Below are 24,720 nucleotides of genomic sequence, written 5' to 3' on the forward strand. Positions count from 1 at the left end.
GATCATCGACCTAGGGAAGAAAACTTTGCTCCAATGTACAGTATGCACTGAAATCTAAACCTGTGCACTGCTGGATGTGTTCACTGGTAACCATCTGCCCCAAAATGCTTTCTAAAAAGAAACTCCTTAAGTTCAGTGCTACAACCTCGGTAGACTAGGTCTACATGTGTGTTTTGGCCAATTCGTTTTTCGCTTATCATTAGCTATGATCAAACTCTGGGGCTCCTCGGGACTATGTGGCACAGACATAGCTACAAAATCCAAATTATGTTGAGACATGGTTTGGACCTTATGGAATACGAGGACAAGGAGCCTAAAGTTACGATCCATACTTGGGACAATTGGGTAAATCTCTGGCTGTGGAAGGGGAGATGACCTCAACCAAACACAATCAATATTTGATATACAGTCTTGGGTGAGTCTGACCGACAGCCTGACAACAAAAAGTATCAACACTTACTACAAACTACTGAGCAGGAGAATGAGCTGGATTTGAAATAGCAGAACATACTCAAGAAGACTGTTGAACATATCAGATCGGGCAGAATTTTACACAGATATCTTTATCGATTTGTTCGTTCAGATGTTGATATTTACTTTCTTCTCTCCTTCGATACAGCCAAAGGCCAAATGAGGATTGCTTTCATCTCAGACTTACAAGTCATCCATCATCTGCGTTTTGCTTCAATGAGCGAATGGACGGAATACCACATATGATTAGTCATTTGAATTCACACCGCTGTGTTTTGTCCGTGGCTCATCTAGCTTGTGGCACAGCAAACCCAGATTTTAAAACACTCTTCTTGCTTTGGGCTGGTCAAAACTCCGCTCCACTTGCACCTCTACTTACTCAACAATCATGTCGGATCGTTTCCTCTCACTCACACACCTAAGGCTCCGCTACCCAGACGGTCTACCGATATCTGTGGTTGATGCTGTGCAAGCTGTTGATAAGCTGCTAAACAGCGAATGGTTTACTGATACATTCGCTGTCAACCGCCCAAATAGTGAGATTTTGGACGCTGTAAAAGACCTAAGAGTCTACATCTGCGATACAGCAACCTACAATGCAGGGGTCCTCGCTGCCACGCACACATTACCTGACGTTATGGTCACCGATGAGATGGGCTGGTTTGATGCCCGACTTGATGATGAGACCATATACCTTAATGCGGAGGTTTGTAAAAAGATCACCATTAATAATGCATATGTATACATTCTCAACAGTATACATAGTATTTTACTCCCAGACCCTATAATTCGAGGGGTATCCTCCCTGTATTGGCCATGGTGACTGTCGTGCACGAGTTGCAGCACTTTTTGCACTACAATTTTAACGTGCCTAGTCCCATCCATCCGATCCCTTCGATGAGGACCAAAGATCCTGTCGAGTCAGGACATGAGTGGGAAATCCGTAACCTTGGGGGGGTATTAGGGAGAGCCTCTTTTGACAAAACCCCCAAAACGGTGAGATTTTTGTTACATAGTGTGGAGGCGATTGAAAATGGCACTAGGACCCATTATTATCCGGATTAATCCGGTTAATCATATCGCATAATCAGAACCCCCCTCTATCGTTCAGATTGGTGTGGCATGTATTGTAATGTTTTTTTTTTAAACTGCGGTGAGGCGCATGCCAAAGGTCTATAAAAGGGAGGCCTTTTCCCTCTTTCCTCTTTACCCATCCTCGACTCGAAGCATCTGTGCAACGCTCATTGCGACCCACACAACCTCATCGCGACTCGGTCAACCATGAGAATGCCGATGTGGTGGTGTCGAGGACCTCGACCGCCCGACAGCAACCATGATCAGAACCAGCGGCAACCAATCGGATCCGATAACAAAACCTACTATTATACTGCCACATTAGTTGAGCTTGGTTGGTATGTATTGATGGCATTTCTTGCATTTCTTGTCATCGGGTCACCTCGCTGACATGCAGTTTTTTTTAGTCTCCAAGCCTTGTCACTGAAAATCCACCAGCTTGTGACGCTGCCCAGTCGATTCGCTCCTGGATGCAAGAGTCTGGCTTCAATGCCATCAAGAGTTCTGGATCAAGGCTTAGTAGGGACCATGTGTGGTGGTGGGCAGTTATCCGGTTAGAACAACCGTTACGTATTGCGTGTATAATTGCCTAGTAGTAGTTAGATAGCTTTTCCGAACCGGTTGTCGCCGGTTTATTCCCTGGTGTAGTAGCTAGTGCCAGTTTCTGTCACCTCTACACTAACAAGCTAGTGATAACTTTTGATGTCCTAACTTGTTGCAAAAGATATCTTTCTGGGAGCGGGTCGGTTTCCTTACACTCCCAGATTGCGAGACACTGGGCCCGCCGGCCTTAGAAAGCGGAGCGGTGCGGACACATGCTGCCGTGAGCGTTTGGGTGGAATTCAGCCGCAACCATTGCCGACGCCAAGAGAAGTCGTACCCGACCGCAAGCCACGCGCGTAAGGTGATGACACAAATATGTGTCAAGAGAACTACGTTAGGTTTGATTCCCTGCTTGCTCATTGAGGCAGGGATACGTAGGCAGCGAGTCCTGGGACTCCCAGGATTCGTCCAACCTTTTTACTTTTTTTTTTTTTTTGTCGTAAAGCGTTATGGATCGGTTGGGACATCGTGACACAATGCAGATCCCATGTCTCATCTCATCTATGTTTCGCTACAGCGAGCTCCTCATGCTCTATAATTGCAGATGGTGCCGACCTTCCAACATGGCTATACTGATCACTATCGACAATCGTGCCCTCTTCTAGTGAAGGGGGGACGACTAGAATTCTCTCACTAGAATACGTACCCAAGCGATATACTACAATAGCTACCAATGTGACGACAACAAATGTGGTAATCACCACATAGCCCACAATGCCAAACTCCTCATCAACCTTCCGGATAGCGTCCCAAAACCCACCTGTCATATCGTATTTTTCGGCAATGATCGACAACACTTCGATTGTACCAACAAAAATTGCTACAAGCACTGATAGCAGTGTGATAACAAAATTGTAGTACAGCTTGAGCGCCGGATTGACCATGGCGTAGCGGTATGTCGCAAGCTACATTGAGGGTAGAACTGCGTCAGATCCATAGAAGATCATGATACACATAACATGTTGCGGCCGCTACCATTACTATTCCGTCCAGTGTATCGATGAATGTCATTCCCGCAGTGAATAGCGCAGGCAAGAAAAGAACCAAACCGAGGGGTATCCCCGTGCCAGCTTGCGTTGCACTTATGCCAAGGAGAGTGATTTCAGTAGCCGTGTCGAAGCCAATGCCGCTATTGCGTCCAGATTTAGCTGTGGTGGAAGTTCCCATTTTTGGAATTGCTCTAGCAGCGCGTACAATAAAATACCCAACGGATACATCTTCCATGGCGCTGAGGAAGCAAGTCAGAGCGATCTAGATGCGCCCGCATGCATACTTTGGGCCGCTTACCGTTAATAAACTTGAAGACTGGACGGAAGAACCTTCCTAGAAATCCGCCCGTCTTCAAGATCTCATCATTTTCCACGTGTGCAAGGTTTCTGCATAGCAGAACAGGTCAGCAATGTGCTAACGTAGGACGCTACCTCTTGTGGTACGAAAACTCACCCTCCGTTGCGCATGCGCTTCATGTTTCTGATGATGCCAACTAGCACGACAATGTTACATGCCGCTATCAAGAACAGGAAGGTAGCGCTCACAATAGTTCCTGTAATTCCCCACCCTGAATCGGAAAGCCCTCTTGCTGTCACAGCCAATACGACCGTTGCCACAATCACAATAGTGGAATGTCCAAGTGCAAACCAGAACCCGACGGTGCAGGGATAGGTGCGACCATTATCATCCTGACTCAGCTTCCGCGTAACATTATCAATTGCAGCAATGTGGTCAGCGTCCACAGCGTGCCGAAGCCCCAGTGTCCAGGCGAGGAGCAAAGTTGCTTGCGCAGTGGGATACGGCCGGTAGCATATAAAGGCTGCAACCCAGATCAGTGCATTCGCCACGGCCAGTGCAACGATGATGAATGTTGCCTTTCGAACTACTGGGCGTGGTAGAACACGGAAAAGTGCATGAAAGCGCGACTTTTGGTCCTTCTCGTCATGCGAGACTTCCATGGCAGGTGCCGGCTCCATTAATGTGGCTCGTGACGAGTAGCGAGTTGGGCACCCGTTCCACCACCAAAGTTGTGTTCTAAATGCCAGGCAACAAATGTCGCTCAGTTATTGCTTATCGTGCAGGGTGCTTATCGCGGTGGACAACCTTGCCATGCCAACAACGTCCTCCAATCAACTCCTGAATAACCACGTGACATTTTATGATAGTATAAAAGCGTCTGTCTGAAGCAACTTTTGATTTTCTTTATCGACCAACTCTTCAGGATCATATGTGGAGTCTGTCGTACCTCGCTTTGTTTTCTAACAAAGTCGCACATATCACCAAGGATGATGAGATGGAGAGCCTCCATCCAACGAGAAGTGGGGAGTTTTGGAAGCGTACTTTCACGTCGGTTCCCTCCCGTTGAAGATTTCTCCTCTGGGATATTCCAATCCGGTAGGAAGGATGGTGGGCTCCGTCTGACTTGGTGTGGCATTGAGTGTGTGGCATTGCCGCAATCTTTAGGCTTTGGCGCCTTTGTTGTCTCTTTGGTCTGAACGTTGCGTGCAATGCCACTCTTTATTGAATCAGGGTCGTCAATGATTATACTCTTTTTATATTTGCTACTTCAGAGACTCACATATGTGGGTCCATGAGAATGATTATCCACCCATAGAATATGATACGAACCTGAATTCTTTTTCATGCGCACTTTTTACATGACGTCCGTGGGCGGAATATCCGCTTCATGTCGCTTGCATCTTTCATCGCACCAAAAAAACGGCATGTCGTGCGTCGACTGCCCAAGGTATTTGCCCCCCCCCCACATAAAGCCAGCCACACGTCAGCCACACGCCACTAAAAACGCTGTGTGGCGCTAGTGTGGCTGTCATAAAATTCAATATATCCTTTTTTGCTGTTCGGATGGAGCCACCGATGGCATAGTCATGCTGTGCCACTGCCTTTGTGGACGCTCAAAGGCCGCTTTGGACCAAACTTGAAATTTTGGCAAAGGTTGGGAACTTGCTTTTTGCAAACGAAATTCCTTTGAGCTCCCGGTCTGCGAAGGAGGGCCGGTAAGACCATGGCATGGAAGGGTGTTTGCTTGCATATGGTGTTTACTGATTAGAGCCGTTGATGATACAGAGGATCCGTTGTCATTGTTGCTTGGTTTGTGCAGGCATTTTGTTCAACGTCGGAGGGTTTTGTCTGCACATTGCTTGGGATCATTGAAAAGGTATGTGTATATGAGCTGCATGGCCGAGTGATGCGGGCTGCCATGCACAAGAGTCCTAACTCTAAATGTTCGTGCGTGGACTTTTGCAGTTTGGTATTGTTTGCGGTGGCTTGTGAGCGATATGGCTGATACGCAAGAGCTTCAACCAAAGGAAGAGCTCCAAAGGACGGTAAGGGCAATACACTTTTCAGATATATGAGAAAGTGGACAATGCGCTAAACAATTTTGACTAATTTGCTAGGAGTCACCCATTCCTACGGTCTCCAGCCAAAAGTACATGAACCTTCCCGCACCGGTCATATCGGGCATTGTGACATATCTGGACCATGCTGATCAAGTATCTGCTCTTTTGGTGTGCCGAGGCTGGTCGCGACCTGTAGCGGAAGCCATGTACAGAGCGCCACCGTTGCAGTCTTCCGACTCGTTCGAGCGCCTCATGTCGTTGCTCAACACACCACTGCCGGCGCATCCCTATCCGGAAATGATTCGCGAACTAGACATTGGCAGCTCAGCGGCAGACAACCTGTACATGGGTGATCTGGATGCGACTCTTGCTGTTTGCACAAATCTGGAGGTGTTTAGATTGGAGAACTGCTTTCACATTTCCAATATTCTTGTGCGTTCGCTTTCGACGCATTGTCCAAGTTTGAAGCAGGTATGTAACTTCCATAGGGTGTCTTTAGCTATCAACCAGTGCTGAAATCTCAATTACATGAACAGGTCGACTTGCCAGGCTGCCCTATTTCCGATTCGTTCATTCCGGTTTTGAGCAAGAACTGTCGGCAGATCGAACGCTTGGACCTCAGCTTCACCAACCTTACTGTCGCGTCGCTGCATGCGATTGTGCTAAACTGCGATAGCCTCATCCAGCTCGACCTTTCCGAGTGCCGGCCAGTGGAGGAAGACACTGTGCTTGATCTGTCCAACAAGGGTTTTACGCGACCACTCCAGTGGCTAAATTTGCGTAATACTCCTGTGAGCGACGATCTCCTTCGGTTCACGGCTACACATTGTCCGAATCTAGAAGACTTGGTGTTGGAGTCTTGTACCGAAATTACCGATGATGCACTCGTCAAGGTTGCAAACACTTGCACAAAGCTACGCCGGTTGGACGTGTCCTTTTGTGACAACATCTCCGATCTTTCACTGCAAGCGTTCGCAATGCGAGCCTCATCAGCAAATGGGGGAACACTGCGCGAGCTGTACTTGACAGCCTGCGATAGTATTGGTGCTATTGCAGTGCATAATCTTGCACAAAAGTGTACAAATCTCGATCTTCTGGTGCTTGATGGATGTGACAAGATTCTAGGAACGTTTGTCCAGTCTTTTGCTTCTCAACCGTCAGATGAACTTGAGTGTCTCTTGGAAGGGGAAGCCATCCGTCTTTTTGCCGCACACGTCCCAGGATCTAACCCTGTCACACCACCTGCTTCTCCGGGCCGCCCAGCTGGAGCGGCTACAAACTACAAGGTTCAAGTTAGCTATGCCACGACATATGGTGAAAATGCAGACGTTGGCGGCTGGCGGTCGATGAGCAATGTGTATGGTCCGGGTGGGCAGGATTCCGCGGCGCTGGCGGCCGCCGCCCTAGAGGCCGCAAAGGTGCAGGCTTCATCCGGTGCGCAGCTTCATCGAAGCCTCTCACGGCGTACGTCTCGTTCGATGTTGCGTAAGCGATCTTCGATGAGTCTGGCGGACGCAGCAGCTGAAGCCGAAGCCGCAAAACAAGAACGGCAAGAAAAGATACGCGAAAAGCGCAGATCCCGGACATCCATCGATCCAACCCCAGCACCGCCGCCTCCCGTCGTTTCTGCACCAATCGTGGAACCCACGCCTGCGCCTGTACCAGCAGTCACTGCTGGTCAATTGCTCGCTTCCGGCAGGACGTCACCTCCGTCAGGAGAAGAAATCGCTGGTGCGATTCCGCTGGCATCTGGACGCCGGAGGAGCCAGCCACCACCGCCAGCCAGCGATTCCGCAACAAACCCGCCATCTACCACACAAGGGCAAGGTTGGGGAGCTGCAGCGTCTTCCGCGACTTCGAACTGGGGTGCGCCTCCGGCACTTGTATCGGCGCCTGCATCTGCGACCAACTGGCAACAGAAGCCTGTAGATTCGTGGAATCAAGGTACACAGTCTACCGCGGCGCCAGCAACAAACTGGACAAACCCCACTCCACCGGCGTCACCTGGCGTTAACGGTGTACCTGATCAGCAACCTGTTCCCGCGCCGTTAGACAAAGTTCGTCGGCGTAGTATACCCGTACCTGCTGGTCCGCCACCTCCTGGAACCAACACAGCATGGTCAACCCCTGCTGGTCTTCAACCTCCCCCTGCTCCGATCATAAACGGAGGAGCGTCTGTGACACCACTTTCTGCACCACTACCAGCTCCTGCACCCGCCCCTGCTGCTCCAGGGACAGAGACTGTCCTTCTTGCATCTGGTCGTGCGGCGCGTGCTGCGGCCGCAAAGGAGGCAACAATGGGCAACGGAGCTTCGCCAGCCCTATCTGATGGCGCGACGATATCATCTGGTGAAGGCGGTGAATCAGCGGTATTGCTTGCGTCTGGGCGTCGTCGCTCCCGCACTGGTTCGATGACTTCACCCCCAGTGGCGGACGTTCCGGCCATTGCAACTAGCCTTCCTATGGGAAATGGAGCACCTGCCCTTCCCTCCCCATCAGGTCTTCCGGCCGCACCGCAGGCTGCGCAGCCCTGGGGCTCTAACCCCACCATTTGGACTAACCCCGCCCAGTTGACATCTGCAAGCTCGACGTGGTCTACAGCAAACTCCAGCACTACTGGGGGGTTTGTCGATCCGTGGGCAAAGTCACCTCAATCCCCTTTCTCTCCTGTCAGCAATGATCCCTGGGCAGCTCCACCATTGTCGTATCAACCACCTCAACAGCCGCTCGCTTCACCGCCTGTGGCGCCATATCCCCAACCTACACCATCGCCCACATGGGGACAAAACGGCGCTCCTACCACAAACATTCGTCTTGCTGCTGCTCCCGGTTGGGGTGCAGCGCAAGGCGGAAGCTCTGGTTGGACTTCCACTTCACCCTACTCTCCCAATGGCGTCGGCCAGCCTTCTGGCGGTTACTTTGAACGAACAAGGGCAAGGATGCAAGCGACAGGGTTTGGCACGCAGGGTGGATACGGATATGGTCCAGCGGGTGACGATGACATGAACACGTCGAGCGGAGGCTTTGTCTTTTCATGCTCCAGAAGAGGGAAAATGCTGTTGAAATTGAAGATTGAAACCAAGACAGGAGGACATCAGACCTTGGCTGTACATGAGGTGAGTATTTATATTATTGCACGAGTGTAAATGATTCAAAATCTGATATCTTTGTTCATTTCACTAGTTTGATGATCCGCATCAACTCGCCTCCGAGTTTTGCGCTTACTGGGACATGGCAGCGTTCCGTGAGCCATTGGTCCGGCTCATCTCGGTCCGGAAGACCAATGCAGTCAGACAGCGAGTTCATGCACATTAGCATGTGCGGTTAAAAAAAAGCAAAGTATCATTGTATCATAGATGGGATGTGGGTTTCTGCTGAGTAGAACCTCATTGGAAGTCAGTAGACGAGTTATTCCTAATGGACGTCTTATGAACCGCGTAGCTCTTGAGTGTGTTCTCTGCGTCTCTATCTCCTAGAATTTCTTTTTACGTTGGCGCTGGTCTGTATTGTCTGTGTAGTCCCCCAATTTGCTATTTCCTGTAGTTAGGCGATCGTCCGCGAGGATGGACATTAGATGATGATATTTGTTGTGTAGGACTATATTTACATACATATATAAACGAAGGCACATATCTTTTTGGCTTGCCAACAATGCGACTTACGCCTCGTACTGCAGGCACTTGCACAGTCCAGTGCGTATTCAATCGTGGCACCACACAACTGAATGTCTCTTTGGATTATCAATTATCCTGCAGCGACATCTGATTTGGATTTTTTTGCCATGTGAACCATGTTTTAAATAGTCGAACTTATCGATAAAAACCACAATGTAAACATCGTATCAAATCGTATCGATATCGTCTTTTCAGAGCCCTGAAGCAAAAGTATGTATACCCCAACAGGTTGTGAATCAACCACCGTCAATAGTTGTAAACAAGGGTGGTCTTGTTCAAGGTCTCACATTGAACTTGTCGCCAATAGGCTGCAAGCGATCTAGAAAGATGTGAAGCATATGCAACGACCACAGATTTGAAACTCGTTGTTGCTCGTACCTACGTGTTCGTGTGTATCTGTGCGTATGTGTTCAAAAACAGTCCAAAACCCTATCGAATAAAACCCTCAACACACACTGGCGGAGGGGGAAATAACACGAGCATAAAACCTCGTCGCGCGTCTCCTTATAAGCCTTTTGGACCATTCGGAGGGCTGTTGCTTGGCGTGTTTTTATTTTATTTTTGGCCCAGCTTGGAAGCAAACCATTCTTTTGCGGGAGAAACCAGGATTAACAAACAACCTAAACAAGCGACTTTGGGGCCAAACACCACATATGCGATGCTCATCAAAAGTGCTAACGCCCTCCAAGCACACATACACACCACATACATACGGACAAGAAACAGTTGCCTTGCTCCATTTTTAACTTGCCCATCAACTACGTCCTTTTTACTGATTTCATCAACAACGTCAACGACAAAACTCCTTCCATGTCAACCTTTTGACATCGCCCTTTCAACGGACAGTAGGATGATAATAACAAACCATTGCATTGAACCACACCAATTGCATTTGAAAGAAAATGTTCAAAAACATTTTTATGCAAATTTTTTTGGGAAACAAATTTGTGTGTCAGAACTGCAATTCAACAACTAATGTCTCAATAACTGCATTGACATTCCAATGTCATTCCATTTGTTGTCAAAATGCATTCCAACTATTCCAACTTGACGTGTTGATGAGGTCCTCTCCTTCCCCCCCCTTCTCGCTGTTTGTTGGTTGGCTTGTTGGATTGCCGATTTTGGCCCATTGGACAAGGTTGCAAGCGGTATCGGCTTTACACGCTGAACAAGACAATTTGGCTGCACGCACTCGTGTAGCTTTTATTCGTCTTGGTGCTTTACTTATCTGTGCGATCACTCCATTACGGTAACGGTCGAGACTGTGGAATCCTGTACAAGCAAAACTAGGAGTTTGTTGGCACTTGCTCCTTCCGTCCGTGTGTGTGTACACACACGACTCTTTCGTTCCTGATCCCTTGCCCCCCGCCTTGCACTGTGTTTGGTTACGAACATTGTCAAGCCTCAACCCAACCGATACAACAAATAGCCAGTGGTACACTACGGTTGAAAATTCCCACGTCATCACCTTGTATCTTTTTGCGTTCCTTTTACACCTCTCGGTACTCTATTCGCGGACGACTGCCGTACCATCACCCCTAAACGCACACAACTGACTACGGATACTGATCATTACCTTGGAGAGCTGATTTACGAGCTTTCAGTAGCGGCCCTGCTTTGGGAACGATGAGGTCTTCCGGACAGGATGATGCGGCTGGCGAGCCAGGGGACATTGTTTTAAACGGTAGAGACCAGCAGACAACTGACCTTGATGATGGTCGTCTCATGGTCGATGGCGGCGCTGCCCGCAATGACGCTAGTGGACGAAGACAGAGTTGGTCGGGCGAGAGTGGGAGTGAATCCAGTGGTGAGCTCTGCGTCTTGATAACCCTCTGTGGTAGCTGTGTTGCTAAAACTTGTGCATTATTTTCCTTAGATGATAAACTCGGGGTTTCTTCCGAGAAGCCAGCGTCGGGCTTGATGCTCCGGAAGGTGCCTTCTTTCAGCGCCTTGAGAACAAATCCAGCTCCACCCACGGCGCGTAGCACGCTACCCGTACGCCATAACCCTTTGCCGTCTGCCCACCACAACAATGGACCCTATCCACACAATTACCATCCACACCATGTTACCCCCACACCGCTGCCCACCCGTGTTTCTAATACCACAACGAGCGTACCCTTGCCTCCGCCTACCGCTCGTAGCTCCACTCCTCAAGCAGACCCGAACCGACGACTCTCAAAGTTTAAGAGCGGCGATTCGATAAAGTCGTTAATGGGAGTGCTAGCCGATGGCGATCGTGACCGCGAACTGGTTGTAGAGACGGATGCAGCATTACAGGGACTAGGGCGACCGCCCCTTTTCAAAACTCCGGTATGTATTGGACCATCGGCTAGATGTAAAGCAAATGACTGACCGTTACGTTCGTTAGACTGCGCCTGTCAAGGTCGCTAGGGCGGGCAAAATGGAAGAAGATGCCGAGGAATTTGTGTGGAGTGGTTCGCCCGATCCACACAAGACTCGCTCGAAACGTTCATTTTCGAATCACCTTCTTCCAGCCCCCAACGACCCTCCGCCTGGGATAGCGCCAATTGCAGCGTCAACGGCCCCTCGTCCAGACGGACTGCCAAACGAGTACTTACCTCCACCATCGGTTACAAACGGCTCCAATGCGAGCGCAAATGCGGACCTGATGGCTCCCCGGTCTCAGGGACCAAAGCTAAAGAAGAGCTCAGAGTTCAAAGCGCTTCCAAAACGGAGCGGGCAACCTGCAGCTCCTTTCTTGCCGATGTCGTCGGGGCATTATGGTGCTACGTCAAGTGCCGCTTTCCTTCAATCTCCTGCTCATACGATAGCAGATGTACCTGTGACGCTGACAATGCCGTCTTATCGGCAGTCGCCTGTCATGACGCCAACTCTTCCGGGGCCTGGGGAAGGATCGGCATATATGCAGTATGCTGGACATGGTAATTTTGACAGTGAGAGGGCGTATTTACTTGGCACGAAAAGACACGAGTTTCGTCGACAAAGTCTTCCCCGCGACATTGAATCTTCAAGTGATTTTGAACGGTAATATTAAGTTCATTTTTGCATTAACGATATCCTTATGTAACCTTATTTTGTCTTTTTGTAGTCCGAAGGGCCGCTCCTTTGTGTTGTCTGTCGGATGTCTTGTGTTTGTTGCTCTCGCGCTTTTCGCCATGGTCGCCTTCTGTGTTCAGCCACTGACCAACCTGAGCATTCTTCGGGTTGGTAATATTCACGGTACACTTAGTATCTTTGAATTCGACATGACGCTCTCTGCAACAAACGAGAATATTATTCCCGCCTATGTGGATGAATTGGACGTGGATGTCTTTGTGGGTGGTGGTAAGTGTTCACCTTGTTTTTCTTTTCTAATTTGGTATTCCAACCACTGTTTATGCTATAAGCCATAGGGTTAGAATCCGAGGACCTTTTCGAAAGCGGTGAAAGCAATAGTACTATTGCACTTGGCAAGGAGCTGTTGGGGCACGTCCGTCGTGTGACACCAACCACAACTTTCACGCCCTTGTCACGAACGAACGCGAACACGCACATTGCTATCCATGACCCTGAAAATACACTTGGTAGAGTGTAAGTGTTCCTCATGAGGTTCATAGCATGGAATTAGGCTCCTAATTTTTGCAATCGTTAGGATATACATGCGCTTTCCGTATACCCTAACAGTGCGAGGATCCGTAACGTATTCGTCATTGTGGTGGTTTCAGTTTGTGGAAACTGTCGATTGTGTCACAAGAGTGGAAGCCAGTGGACGGACGGATCCTGGGAGGACATGGATATGTCATGCCGAGGGTGAATTGGAGGATTATGATTGACATCCGCGAGACCCAATGGACGTTGTTTGTTCGTTTCATCTTTCAATGTAAATACCTTGTGGGAGGATAGAAGGGTGGCTTCAACGTTGACGAGCTAAATGTTGGCTTTTGGTTAAAACTGCTCAACCACAGTGACCCAACATTTGTCTGATGACTTGGCAGCCTGCCGCGATGGCGATTTTTTGTTTGGTTTTCGCAATAGTCATGTTGAATGTATATATAGAGAGCCTCGGTACGCGCAGTTCTTTTTTGTGCAATGTTTTTGGCAATATGCTCTTGCCAAGCGTACTGAGAGAGTAGAACATGAAAAATATAATGAAAAACACCAATCGTGTGAATTTTATAATGATACTTCACTTGAAAAAGGAACCGCCCACCCCGACAACCATGACAGAAACACACAACTCAAGAAAATACAAAAGGGGGCCTTGCAGTGAAAACAAGCACACCTGCAAAGAACAAAAAAAAAGAAATAGGAAACATTGCATCTTACACAATGCGATAAAAAAAAGACCGCACTTCACGCCCCCTGACTCGACTCGCTTCGACCGTATGCGTCAGAACGCAAAACAGATAAACTAGTATCCTCAAGTGTTGATCTCCTCCATCCTCCTCCAATACAGGCATGCACAAATAACCACCACCGCCCTCCTCCAATTAGCGATGCAATCCCGCGAACAGTAGTCCATCCAATTTTCGCATTATCCAAGCATCTAAACAAGGTTCTCGCCATGCCAAACCAAATGGATCCACAAGTCTATATCACATGGTAAAAAAGATGATCGTTTTGATTTTTTTTTTTTCGTTTTTCATTTCCCCAATGGCGGAAATTCCATTTCCATCTCAAAGAGGACTCCGTCACCGTCTCCACCGTTTGTCACCGATGGCGGCTGCTGCTGATTCCCGTGACCTTTAGTCTTCTTGCTCTTTCCCTTTCCTCGAACATAACCCTTTACAGCTTGATTTCTCCGAGCCGTTTTCTCACGATCGTCGCCATCCAAGATTCCGCGTCGCTGCTTTTCCTTCTTAAAGTCTTGAATGGTCTTAAACTCTTTTAGAGCATTCTTCAGGACGTCGTTGACCATGTCATCGATTTCGGGCCGCTTCGCCTTGTCCTTCCGGTAGTACAGGTACGCCCAGAATTTCTCCAAACCATACAATTGTTTCATGCCGACATAGTCATGCACGGTCATATCTTGGAAATCTTGGAACAAGTCGGACCGGAACCGGCTCTCCAAACCATAAGAGTAAAACCGGAAGAGACATTCGAGGCCATAGCGGTATCCTGCTGCTGCATCCTCGGTAGCTAGTCGACGAAATTCATTGTACATGCGATTATTGAAATGGTCTCGGAGGAAATGAGACCAGAACCGGAACAGGGTGTTCATCTCCTGGGATAAGCCGGGGCCCAATCGTTTACGTTCTGTAACGAAAAAAGACGATGAGGGATACAATGAATATCACACAGAATAGACTGGCTTACCCTTCAGAGCTTTGGCGTGGTATTTGGAGTATTTGTGTTGGATGAATCCATTCTCGCGCAAGAGTTCGTAACTGGGATGTTGGAAGGCCGGAAACTCTTTGAAACTCAAACGGCCCTCGGTTAAGCTGCCTGCCTGAGACCCAACACTCGTGCTCAAGTTGCTGGATGTGCTCTGGCTATTCCGAGTGGGAATATCCAAGTATTTGCCATTGACTTGCTCAGGGGCTTTTCCAGAGTCAGTTAACGAGCTGCCCAATACCCCCATCAAGTAGCCAACAGGAGGAGAAGCTGAGGTTGCTCCCGCATCCCAGTACCGCCGAGGTGTTTTGATGGGTTTAGGTGCGGAACTAGCAATTTGGGGTGGGACGGTCTTGCTAGCCTTATTCTTCCCATGAAGATCCTCAAAGTATCCGCCCTGCGCACCAATGTATGGTTTGGGAGAATGCATACCGTTCTGCATTGCTGCAAACTGGTCGCCATCAACAGCCAGCACCTTATTCTTTGGCTTTTTCGGAGTCAAATAATCATGCTCATAGTAATACAAGCCTTCATTGATGATCTCATTCAGCTCCTGCTCCGCACGAGAGCGCTCAAACGGTGCGGTTGCATGCTTACGCGGCGGAAGGTTGTGAGAATGAACCGCCTGAGACGCTGGTTGAGCGTGGCCTGACGCGAGTTGGTAGGGAGGGCTGCTCGGGACGGTCACAATCATTTGCCCACCGTCATCAGTTCGCTGCGTAACAATCAGCAATGCGTCCACATCGTCATCGTCAATATCGTGCCAATCCTCTGCTGAGTCGTACCCACTTTCCGAATTCACGGTTCCATTAGGCACCACTGGAATGTGCCGAGCTACAACCACAATATCGGGATCCTCATCATCTTCAGAGTCTGTGCAATTTTGACTACGGTAACCGTTGGCAACACGGACCTCGGTCAACTCGCTAAAACCAGCATTGCTGAACCGTCTACGTCCACTCCGACCTGGATGTGAAACCCACTCGTCGCCTTCCTCCTCAAGCTCAAAGATATCCTCCGTTTCAGCGATGGTCTGATTACTCTCGCTACGTGCCATCTGACCTGAACCTTTCACAGCAAACAGTGAGAAGTCCGCAGCCCTCTGCTTGGGCTGTCGCCTCCGCGCTGGCGCCTTCTCCCACCCTTCTTCTATCTCATCGGCTGCAAGGTGCACCGAGCTGTCGTCCTGGTGTCGCCCAGCTCCCACGGCTGGGCCAACCCCGTTTGGGTGGCCGGGTTCAGAGGTGCTTTCTTTGTTGTTTGTGTACGCATCCGCGGGCGATTGTGGCGGCGTAGGCATTCTCGGTGTCTGAGGAAGTGATGACCTCGACTCCGCCTCTGAGGCCTGCTTTTGGGACGCCGGAGAGGGTGGAAGCTGTGAACCATTGGCAGAGCTGACGCTATCACTCACTTTGGTCGGGTCGGTAGAGTCCTGTGGAAGCAACCAAAACTCCCAATTGTCGCGACGACGCACAAAATGTTCTCCTGTGCCATCTACAATAATCTCCACGAGGTCGCTACCCTGCACTGCGGATCCAAGGAGTTCATTCGTCCATGTCGGAGCTTCGACATCGACATTTGAAACCGACAGAGTACTTTCATTCACGCTCCGCTCCACCGGCTCAGTAGCCACTTCGCCAGTTTTGTCGCCAACGGGGCTCAACGGCGTCATAGACATGGCCTGCAGCGCCTGTGTCTTTGACTTGGCAACATTTATTAACGATCGCACCCGGTTGAAACCTGAGATGAGCCGAAGGGGCACGCCACCATTGGTCGCATTCATTTGGCGACGGAAGTAGATATCCCGGCAAAGGTTCTCAACAGAAAAGTAGTATTCACTGTATATCAGGGTTAATAACCGAGTTGAGAGCTAAATTCAGATGACGTGCCACACTCACATTTGGGTACGGATCCACCATTTGACGGTCTCTACATCAACAGCTTCAGGGTCAGGGTACCCATAGTACGCTCCAGACGGCGCAGCATATGGCCCCGCCTGGAGCTGGCCAAGAACAGGCTGAGCATAGCCATTAACATAACCATAATATTGACGCGGCCCTCGGCTGATGCTGGACCGGCCGCGACCTCCGCGACCTCCACGCCTGCTTCGCGACTGATTAGGTGCATACACATGGTGTGCAGCCGGGATTGCATTTTCGACCGAACCAGTATGTGCAGGTGAAGTACCACCAGCAGTAGACGCGGCTGACGCGACAGATGCGTTTGATCCCCTTCTGGGGCCCCGAGAGGGTGCCTGCTGCTGCGGTGCATTCCGTGGACCACGGCTGCGTTGCCTGGTAGTATCTACCCGTGGACTAGAGTGGACTCCAGATGTACCAACAGACGGCGCTGAGGTTGTTTCTTTTGCAACAGCCTCTCCAGCGATCTTTCCTTTCTGCTGCTGCTCTTCAGACCGTTTGCCGCTAGACTTTCCAGACCGACTTGAACCGCGAGGGGCGAGCGAAGCAGGGGGAGGATAATGGATCGGAACGTCCAATTTTGCCCAGGCAGCCTTTTTGGAGCCCGACAATGTTGAATTATGAATTTCCTTGGCGGTGGGTGTTGGTGAGGTAGATGAAGCAGGAGCAGGGCGAGGTGGTGATGTGGGGGCGCTGCCAAGGGTTGGCCAGAGCTCACTTCCCAAGTTAGATACAGGAGCGACGGCAGGTTCCGCCTCTTTGGCGAGGAGATTTTCGCTCCGAGCAGCAGTTTGTACAATCTAAAAGCACACTTGTTAGTCAAGAAAGTCGACCCAGCATATCAACATATCTTAGAAACCAGCAGTACCTTGGCAGCTATAGGGCCAGTTCGTGTTTCCCGAGGCCTCTTTGCGCCATCCTTTACTTCCGTCGGCTCAGGTGTGACCTCGTCCTTTTCAGACACTGCTGGCTTGGACAATGTCACTTCCTCAGTAGTTCCCCCTTCTTTATTAGAAACAGATTTTTTGCTGGCGGTAGTTCCAGTGGACGAAGCGGCTGTTGAGGATGCAGCCTGCTGCGACGCCTTAGAGGTCTTCTTTTTCCCCGTTTTTTTAGATTGGACTTTTACAAAGCCCTCTGCAGCATCTTTCTCTTCTTGTTCCTTACGGGCTTTGTCCTTAGCGGCTTGTCGTTGTCTCCGCTCCTCGTGATTTTTGTGCTGCGACGTTTTGCGGTTTTGGTCAGCCTGCTTTTGCTGTTCCTCTAACCGGATCTTCCAAACATTCACTGACGGAACAGGGGCGGGTACTACATGCTTTTTGTCGGATCCATTGTGGCTGCCCATCTCCTCCTTCGTTCCATCTTCAGACTCTACTTGGTGATCTTCCACCACAGCTGTTGTCTTGCTCACTTCCTCTGTGTCTGCCTGTATACCGGCTGACAAAACATCACTGGATGTGGGCCCTTCAGCTAATGATAAACCATTATTGAGCCGTTCGGACTGCAGCAGTCTATTGAGAGTCATACCTTTTGTTGAAGTCTCAGCAGCTGGCGAAGCGGCGCCATTAGATGATACATCAGTAATAACGGCCTTTTGAGCCAAGCTTGCCCAAGACATTGACACTGCAGTTTTTGAGACTAACTGGTCGGAGGCGGTTTGCTGATCAAGGACAGCCACACTGCTAGGCGCTGAAGCCCCCGCCTCTTCGGAAGTCATCGAGAGTTGGTTGGTTAGGTCACGGGCAAGTGTCTACAATGAAAAGAAATAGACTGTTATGGCTCTGCATGCAAACAAGAATAAAAAACCTAGTAGCCCTTTCAGCCCAGCATCTCTGCAATATCCGTTGTAGCAAGCGTCAACAAGCCAGTCGTCCATCACCATTTTACGGGCATCCTGGTGTTGCAATACTAGACGACCACTCTAGCACGCAAATGGCCTGCTTTCGCCCCCTCCCATTCCGTCAAGTATAGCGCGCCACCGGCGATATATGTGTTCCCGCGGTAATTCATTTCGTTGTGTGTAATGCCCACCTTTACTATCCACACTTTAGCCCCCTCCTGTTCCGAAAGAGTAGCCTACTGCTGCGAGCGGCTCCCCGATAGGACGAAAGTTGTGCCCCGCTCTCCAACAGCGAGCAAATGGGGACGGGGTGTAAAACCCGAGTAACTCTATTGATCGCGCAGCGTAGCGCTGGTTATATATAAGTTAGAACGGCAACCGACGAAACAAGACGACGTTGGCAGTTCAAAGAGTGTCGGCGGACGCACGCGGCTACGACGACCAAGGGTAGGTGAAACGCTCTACACGGGAAAAAAAAGAAACACCGCCTTGGCGTTGGAACAGCGCAGGGAAAAGCGGACTGCAGAATGACAGCGACGTCGGGGGGTTGCGGAGATTCCGTTTCCTGTAGCCGTGACGTGAGGCAACGAACCCCAATCCCAGCAAACAAAAAAAACGAGAAATGCGGCCAGTGAACTCGCAAAAAAAATCCAAGACGAGGTTCCCCAGCAAGTCACACGAGACGAACTTTTTCTTTTGACCAACGAGGGCCAGTTGGAGAGTGACGTATCGCATTCTAGCCAATCAGAGAGGGCTTCATTTAGCCATAGATAGTATTGCTTACGTGTTCTACACGTAATAAAATGTCAGCGCAAAGTAAGGGCAGATGGAGGGTATTCAAAAGGCATTTGACGTTATGATGATTGTCATGACTCCCTCAATAGCCCTCAATTTGCCCTTGTTCATGATTTGATGCATGGATGCAGCATTTGGCGGCGATCAGGTTCTCTACCATCTTTGCTGGTATGGTCTTGTCTATTGGCGTTCTCCTACCACACCCATTTGCAGAGATGCCGTTGTCGCCCTGCACACACACATACACACGGATGCATGCATGCGCAATGTTCATGATAGCACCGAAAAAGCATGTCTCCGCCTTGTACCAACACTTTAACCGATACGTGGCTTTCCCCAAATGACGCGATCTCCCATTGGGCACGTGTCTGATGACAAATGATCGCTTGGAAATGCCCGTCCAAATAAAAAGAACGCTAACGTTAACTTTCCACTTTGTAAAGACTTTCGCAAGAGTTTGCAAGATGGCTGCCCGTGTGATTCCAATTGAGATTGTGTCCGACACTGTTTGTCCCTGGTATGGCTTAATCATTGATGATTTTGCGTGCGTTGCAACAGCTATTTATCAGGGAGTGCTGGTTAGGTGCTTTGTCGGCAAAAGGCGACTCGAAAAGGCGATTGCAGCTGCCAAAAATAGGAATCTACCTCTGGAGTTCAAGATCAAGTTCAAACCTTTCCAGGTAGGAAATGGACGCTTATATGACATCTCCAAAGATCTGACGATGCGGATGTTAGCTTGATCCTACACTCCCCAAAGAAGGAGTCTCCAAGATCAAGAAATACGAAGCAAAATTTGGCCCGGAACGGATCCAGCAAATGATCCCTCATATGCAGGTGGTTGGCGCTGCGGAAGGCATAAAGTTTTCGTATGATGGATTGATCGCAAAGTAAGCAGCTGCAGCACGTCCGCGACGTCGTTAATCTTAACATTCTTGTCGTTACAGCACAGTTGATTCGCATCGTGTTCTCGAATACGCTCTTCAGAAAGGGGCTCAACTCGAGCTTGTCGAGGAGCTTTTCAAGGACTACTTTGAGCGAAACAAGAACATTGGTGACCATGAAGTACTTGCGGATGCTGCAGCAAGAGTCGGTTTGGATAAGGAGGAGGTGAACACTGTTTCAAATACTCTCATTTTAACGAATCCATTGACTGACAGTATCCGCAGGTCCTCGCCTACCTTAAAACGGACCAGGGCAAGCACGAGGTTGAAGAACAAATTGAGGTAAGCATTCTACCAATTGCATTTACTGTACAGCCGGATTCGTTTGACTCGGATTCATTTGACTCGGTATCTTTTTGCAGTCCGCCTACCGTCGGCGAATTACCGGTGTACCTCATTTCCGTATCAATGGAACATACTCACTAGGTGGCGCGCAAGATCCTGAAGCGTTCCTAGAGGTAGGTTCAGCTCCTGGCCTTCTACAACTGTGGACATTGTTAATGAATGTTTTTCTAGATTTTTGAAGCACTTGCGAAGCAATAGTTGGACCAGAACTTTTGAATTGACCATGTAATGATTTCTAGACCAGATATCTAAATAGCAGTTTTGTACGTTTTACATGATCTCACCTCATGTGTTTAGTGTCTCGCACGTAGATGCTAGCGTGCTGGATGCATTGTAGCTTGCACGCAGATAACGCATATATACGTTTCCAATTCGGACAGTCATCCGTACAGGAAAGGCATTGGTGGTTTAGTGGTATAATTACCGCCTGCCACGCGGTAGATCCGAGTTCGATTTTCGGCCAATGCATTCAAGCCCTACGTAGTTCTTTTTTTTTTTCCGCCGGGCCTAGACTTTGCATGGTCGACTCAACGACAACGTTTTGGTCCCCCGACTGCTGCAGCATACGACATACACTATGGTGGTTTATTGGAATTATCTCTGCTGTGCTCCCGCCATAACTGAAGCCCATGGTCTAGTTAATCTGCCTCACCCGCAAGTTTCCTCAGATCTACATGCACCAGGGTTAGGTTAGGTTAGGTATGCAACTTCGCTCCACGGCCCGACTTCCTTGCTTTCCCTTCAGTTGGCATCAGGATACTGTCCTTTTCTTCAGGTGGTCCCTCTTGCACACGACGAGATGTGGTCGTCCATGCAGTTAGATTGCATGAATATCAGTTTGTGATGGGATGTGCCCTTAAAGTTTATCCACTTTCCAAATTCTTTTGTACTGGAGCAATTGACCGATAAATCCTCTGTACCCATCCATATTGAAATCCTTCGATCGCTTTCAAAAAAGACTACGCATCTATAATTCACACTATTCATCCCAGTTCCATCTAGAGTGCTCTATATCAACGTTCTTTTGCCAACTGGACTTTTCGGCATACGGTTGGGAGATGGATATACAACGTGCGGACGGTAGGTAGGCCATATAGCCGGAGAGTCTCTTACCAACAACGATATCCACGTCCTACTTCACCGTGACATTGATACGGAAACTCCCCACGTTTTCCATCGATCACCAGAGCTTTCCCGGTCCACCGGTGGACGACCAAGACAAAACGTGAATCGGAAGAGAGTATATGAGTCCGATTATAAGGCGGCCGCTTGATGCTGTTCCGTTACGGCGAGGATCTGCAAAATCCATTTTGGTTTACTAAGTACGTGAGTACTGGAAGCGATATTGCGACATGTTAACATTATCGCATGGTTTTTCATATTCACGGGATGGAGTACGTCGATTGCTTGGGTCAGAACATCTGGGGAATACATACTTGATCGACCACGTCTTGAATGGTTGATGGCAACATTTTGATGCATGGGAATAGCGTACCGAAGAGTGAACTAATGGCTCTTTCGCCTGTGCGGTGCAGATAAACGTTCCCTTCCCTCTTGTGGAATACAACCTGTTGGAATTCGTTATCCCTATTAATAGTCAAGCCCCCGCTCAACTCGGTGTTATCGGAAACTTGCCCTCCCAATTGCTCCCAGGATGGGAGTGGTGAACGAAAGCAGTATGACTACAATGCAGGACCCTCCGCCCATCCGCGAATAGTGTGGTCTGGATAAACAATCTGAGAAGGTAGAAAAGAAAAGGTATCATATCATAGGGCAGAATAAAATACAATGTTTATAGTGGCACCTGCAGCATGCTTAATGGTGTTGAAAGATGGTGCTTTTTGCAAGCAACCTTAATTTTTTTAAAAGTAAAAAATAAAATCATGGCGACGACAACGGGCACCTCTGTATTCCTGCAAAAGTAGTCGTACAAGATGCAGTATACACTATAGTATAAGACGTACTATGAGAGGTAAGATATGATGCTATTGTATTATAACAGGTAAGAATGCTATGTACTATTAAGACTGGACTATTCTTATACTACGATACTACAGACCGTATGCTTTAACGGAATCGAACAGTTCAATCTCACGACCCATTGAAATCACCCCCGATGGCACAACAAGTTTGTAACGCAAGACAAGGCGTGTTCAGGCCGTATACCTTTAACGGAATCGAACAGTTTAATCTCACGGCCCATCTACCACCCGCCAACAGTCCAGTTTGGCAAGAACTGGTAAATGCAATTGTAAACGACCTCCCTGCTCACACAATAAACCAGAAGCCGTGCCATTGCCGCCTTGCGTATGTGTCACTTCTGTTTGATTGCGACCGAATTGGCGAGAAAATGGGAAGCCGCATAGAAGCCATTTCGAACCGCATGCCAACAACACCAGTATTAAAATTCAGATCGCAGAATAGCTCTGACAAGACTCGCGGCAGCCGGCGTCGTGCATGCCGAAGATATTTTCGCAGTTTACGCCCAACCTAAGCCTTTTTTGGACCGGTACCGCATTTGCGTTCATTTTCGTAATCGGGAAACCGCGCAAGCTTTCTACAATACCATCGTTGAACGAGACCATATAGCCTTCCCAAGGTATTTTTTTAATTTCAAACCTTGGGTCGGTGGACCCACCCCAGCCGGCCCCGCCCCAACCTCTGTATCGCTACCCAACGCAACAGGTACCCAAATCGTTACAAATATGGCTGCGGTAGAGAGAATCGTGGAGCGTGCTCATGCTCATGCTGTTGTTGTGTTGGAATCGGGAAACTCTCGAGGTCTAGCCGCGAAACTGCTGCCTCAAGATCAATAAGCAGGAGCCCTCCGTCGGTCGGCAGCCGCAGGACTTTGTCGTCAAAGTATGGTCCACGAATTCCCGTATCGCACTCGATTCGAATGGTCGGTATTAGTGAACGCTCTTTGAGCTCCAGCTGGACCAGATCGACTACGTGCTCGCAAGAGTTGAAGCAGCCAACCGCGAATCCCAAGATTGAGAGGATATTGTTAAACTCAGCAAATGCGCGGTCCCATGACCAAGTGAAGCTCAGCGTTATCCCCATTGACTCCAAACACAACATGTTGCGCGATTACTTTTCGAATCTGATCCTTCTGCGTCGCTGCATTATGTGAACGGGGATGTTTGGTTGGTGGTCAGAAGCGGGGAGCAGTGGAAAATATTGCTCGTTTTGATAGCCAAGTAAGCATTGCGGGCGTCTTGTGCTTGCGTTCGGATGGAAGTCCTACTCGAATCGCCTTTGGTCAGGGAATTCTGCACGGGCGCGGTCGACCATTCTTGAGGTTGCAGCTCTCTCTCATTCGTTGGGATCCTGTCGCGTCAGGGGATGATTCCGATGTCGCAGGAGGAGCAATAGGTGCAGCCCTGCGGATTTATGGGCTCTCGTACCGAAAAAGTACCGGGCTTGACCGTGCTTTCCTGTACCGAGAATAGCGTGAAGGAATGCCTCCGCAGTTGCGCGATCGAGGAAATGTATAGAGAGGCGGTAGCGATCTTGATATTTGATGCCGTACAAGACGATGTCGTCTTGCGCTGCGATTCCAGTCTTGTGAGCCTGTGATAACAAATGCGTATGAGAAAAGGAACTGTCACGTGTAAAAGTCTGCAGCTACCTGACTAAAGCAATATACGGTAATGCTCTATTGATTGGGCACCCCTTGTGTATTCGTCTTGAGTCGTGTCTTCCGTCGTCTTGAGTCATGCCGACCTTGTCGTGATCAATATGTTTGGTGGCGGCAATCGCAGTTGCTCCAAGAAGGATCGTTACTCGTTGGTCGTGAAGGCGTGGCACAAATTGGCACCCATCCTGCTGTGCAAATAGCCATGTGCCTTTTGCAGGTACGGCACGCATCGGCCCATCCCATCCAGCTGTCAAGCAGCAAAACAAAACTGACGTTCGCTCGTTACGGCACTTGGCATTGGAGGGATGGGACGACGGAACGACGGCACCATCCAGTTCTCCAATAGAAAAAAAAAACTGCTCGTCCTTTGTCAAGCACGGTAAACATCGGAATTTGACCAATTTTTGTTGACAGGTTGGCTGACGATGAAAAGCGTCAGGAATTGACATAAGCACCAGATCGCTTCACGCACACACGTGACAGGCACGACACGGGCTTTGAAGACCTTACCTCCAGCGCTGCCTCCAGGGCTGTTTTTGAACTTTAACTATGGGTGATTCGATCGCTTCAAACTGTCACCACGCTAATTGAACGATTGCACAATCTGTATTTGTCGCATGTTGCCAAAACAGCATTGCCGCATTATAAGCCTTTTTTCTTCCGTCAACAGTTTAGCTAATTGACGTTTGTTAGCATGGTTAATTTGAACGTTGCAATGCAAACAGACGTACATAATGGAGGCTGCGTCTTGTTCATGATGCATCATTGAA

General features: G+C 49.1%; 6 protein-coding genes and 1 non-coding gene across 7 annotated transcripts; 5 read left to right on the top strand and 2 right to left on the bottom strand.

Moving 5' to 3' along the window:
- Nucleotides 1-824: 824 nt before the first annotated feature.
- Nucleotides 825-2,256, top strand: SPPG_06413 (uncharacterized protein). The gene is made up of 3 exons (XM_016754625.1): nucleotides 825-1,177; nucleotides 1,237-1,883; nucleotides 1,953-2,256. The coding sequence occupies exons 1-2, from the start codon at nucleotides 860-862 to the stop codon at nucleotides 1,534-1,536; spliced, it is 618 nt and encodes a 205-aa protein (XP_016606035.1). The 5' UTR covers nucleotides 825-859; the 3' UTR covers nucleotides 1,537-1,883; nucleotides 1,953-2,256.
- Nucleotides 2,257-2,631: 375 nt separating this feature from the next.
- On the bottom strand, nucleotides 2,632-4,188 carry SPPG_06414 (Ni2+-Co2+ transporter (NiCoT) family transition metal uptake transporter). The gene is made up of 5 exons (XM_016754626.1): nucleotides 3,592-4,188; nucleotides 3,436-3,524; nucleotides 3,343-3,376; nucleotides 3,124-3,277; nucleotides 2,632-3,053 (listed from the first exon to the last, which is right to left on the bottom strand). Exons 1-5 carry the CDS (start codon nucleotides 4,113-4,115, stop codon nucleotides 2,646-2,648), a joined length of 1,209 nt encoding a protein of 402 aa, XP_016606036.1. The 5' UTR covers nucleotides 4,116-4,188; the 3' UTR covers nucleotides 2,632-2,645.
- Nucleotides 4,189-5,084: 896 nt separating this feature from the next.
- Nucleotides 5,085-9,130, top strand: SPPG_06415 (uncharacterized protein). Its single transcript, XM_016754627.1, has 6 exons — nucleotides 5,085-5,153; nucleotides 5,224-5,314; nucleotides 5,404-5,483; nucleotides 5,556-5,969; nucleotides 6,035-8,614; nucleotides 8,682-9,130. Exons 3-6 carry the CDS (start codon nucleotides 5,436-5,438, stop codon nucleotides 8,811-8,813), a joined length of 3,174 nt encoding a protein of 1,057 aa, XP_016606037.1. The 5' UTR covers nucleotides 5,085-5,153; nucleotides 5,224-5,314; nucleotides 5,404-5,435; the 3' UTR covers nucleotides 8,814-9,130.
- A 1,141-nt stretch (nucleotides 9,131-10,271) lies between these two features.
- On the top strand, nucleotides 10,272-13,298 carry SPPG_06416 (uncharacterized protein). The gene is made up of 6 exons (XM_016754628.1): nucleotides 10,272-10,979; nucleotides 11,049-11,485; nucleotides 11,544-12,181; nucleotides 12,246-12,481; nucleotides 12,544-12,727; nucleotides 12,789-13,298. Exons 1-6 carry the CDS (start codon nucleotides 10,799-10,801, stop codon nucleotides 12,967-12,969), a joined length of 1,857 nt encoding a protein of 618 aa, XP_016606038.1. The 5' UTR covers nucleotides 10,272-10,798; the 3' UTR covers nucleotides 12,970-13,298.
- SPPG_06417 (uncharacterized protein) lies at nucleotides 13,215-18,899 on the bottom strand. Its single transcript, XM_016754629.1, has 6 exons — nucleotides 18,421-18,899; nucleotides 17,917-18,139; nucleotides 17,258-17,859; nucleotides 16,369-17,189; nucleotides 14,453-16,308; nucleotides 13,215-14,392 (listed from the first exon to the last, which is right to left on the bottom strand). The coding sequence occupies exons 2-6, from the start codon at nucleotides 18,104-18,106 to the stop codon at nucleotides 13,779-13,781; spliced, it is 4,083 nt and encodes a 1,360-aa protein (XP_016606039.1). The 5' UTR covers nucleotides 18,107-18,139; nucleotides 18,421-18,899; the 3' UTR covers nucleotides 13,215-13,778.
- A 538-nt stretch (nucleotides 18,900-19,437) lies between these two features.
- On the top strand, nucleotides 19,438-20,654 carry SPPG_06418 (thiol oxidoreductase FrnE). Its single transcript, XM_016754630.1, has 7 exons — nucleotides 19,438-19,541; nucleotides 19,608-19,704; nucleotides 19,760-19,911; nucleotides 19,969-20,131; nucleotides 20,191-20,247; nucleotides 20,328-20,423; nucleotides 20,482-20,654. Exons 1-7 carry the CDS (start codon nucleotides 19,489-19,491, stop codon nucleotides 20,506-20,508), a joined length of 645 nt encoding a protein of 214 aa, XP_016606040.1. The 5' UTR covers nucleotides 19,438-19,488; the 3' UTR covers nucleotides 20,509-20,654.
- Nucleotides 20,655-20,707: 53 nt separating this feature from the next.
- SPPG_10147 lies at nucleotides 20,708-20,778 on the top strand. Its single transcript has one exon. It is a non-coding gene; the product is annotated as a tRNA-Gly (tRNA).
- Nucleotides 20,779-24,720: the final 3,942 nt, after the last annotated feature.

Source organism: Spizellomyces punctatus (genome assembly GCF_000182565.1).
Source record: "Spizellomyces punctatus DAOM BR117 chromosome Unknown supercont1.12, whole genome shotgun sequence".
Taxonomy (NCBI): domain Eukaryota; kingdom Fungi; phylum Chytridiomycota; class Chytridiomycetes; order Spizellomycetales; family Spizellomycetaceae; genus Spizellomyces; species Spizellomyces punctatus.

Bases quoted from the DNA above. Each gene is read 5' to 3' on its own strand.
- SPPG_06413 (XM_016754625.1), top strand. From the start codon at position 860: ATGTCGGATCGTTTCCTCTCACTCACACACCTAAGGCTCCGCTACCCA. The intron at 1,178-1,236 runs GTTTGTAAAAAG...CAGTATACATAG, and splicing joins CCATATACCTTAATGCGGAG to TATTTTACTCCCAGACCCTA.
- SPPG_06414 (XM_016754626.1), bottom strand. From the start codon at position 4,115: ATGGAGCCGGCACCTGCCATGGAAGTCTCGCATGACGAGAAGGACCAA. The intron at 3,377-3,435 runs GTAAGCGGCCCA...TTGCTTCCTCAG, and splicing joins AGTCTTCAAGTTTATTAACG to CGCCATGGAAGATGTATCCG. The intron at 3,054-3,123 runs GTAGCGGCCGCA...CCCTCAATGTAG, and splicing joins CACTGGACGGAATAGTAATG to CTTGCGACATACCGCTACGC.
- SPPG_06415 (XM_016754627.1), top strand. From the start codon at position 5,436: ATGGCTGATACGCAAGAGCTTCAACCAAAGGAAGAGCTCCAAAGGACG. The intron at 5,970-6,034 runs GTATGTAACTTC...TTACATGAACAG, and splicing joins ATTGTCCAAGTTTGAAGCAG to GTCGACTTGCCAGGCTGCCC. The intron at 8,615-8,681 runs GTGAGTATTTAT...TCATTTCACTAG, and splicing joins AGACCTTGGCTGTACATGAG to TTTGATGATCCGCATCAACT.
- SPPG_06416 (XM_016754628.1), top strand. From the start codon at position 10,799: ATGAGGTCTTCCGGACAGGATGATGCGGCTGGCGAGCCAGGGGACATT. The intron at 12,182-12,245 runs GTAATATTAAGT...GTCTTTTTGTAG, and splicing joins TCTTCAAGTGATTTTGAACG to TCCGAAGGGCCGCTCCTTTG. The intron at 12,482-12,543 runs GTAAGTGTTCAC...TTATGCTATAAG, and splicing joins GGATGTCTTTGTGGGTGGTG to CCATAGGGTTAGAATCCGAG.
- SPPG_06417 (XM_016754629.1), bottom strand. From the start codon at position 18,106: ATGACTTCCGAAGAGGCGGGGGCTTCAGCGCCTAGCAGTGTGGCTGTC. The intron at 17,190-17,257 runs GTACTGCTGGTT...GTGTGCTTTTAG, and splicing joins CTGGCCCTATAGCTGCCAAG to ATTGTACAAACTGCTGCTCG. The intron at 16,309-16,368 runs GTGAGTGTGGCA...CCTGATATACAG, and splicing joins TGGTGGATCCGTACCCAAAT to TGAATACTACTTTTCTGTTG.
- SPPG_06418 (XM_016754630.1), top strand. From the start codon at position 19,489: ATGGCTGCCCGTGTGATTCCAATTGAGATTGTGTCCGACACTGTTTGT. The intron at 19,542-19,607 runs GTATGGCTTAAT...AGTGCTGGTTAG, and splicing joins TCCGACACTGTTTGTCCCTG to GTGCTTTGTCGGCAAAAGGC. The intron at 19,705-19,759 runs GTAGGAAATGGA...TGCGGATGTTAG, and splicing joins TCAAGTTCAAACCTTTCCAG to CTTGATCCTACACTCCCCAA.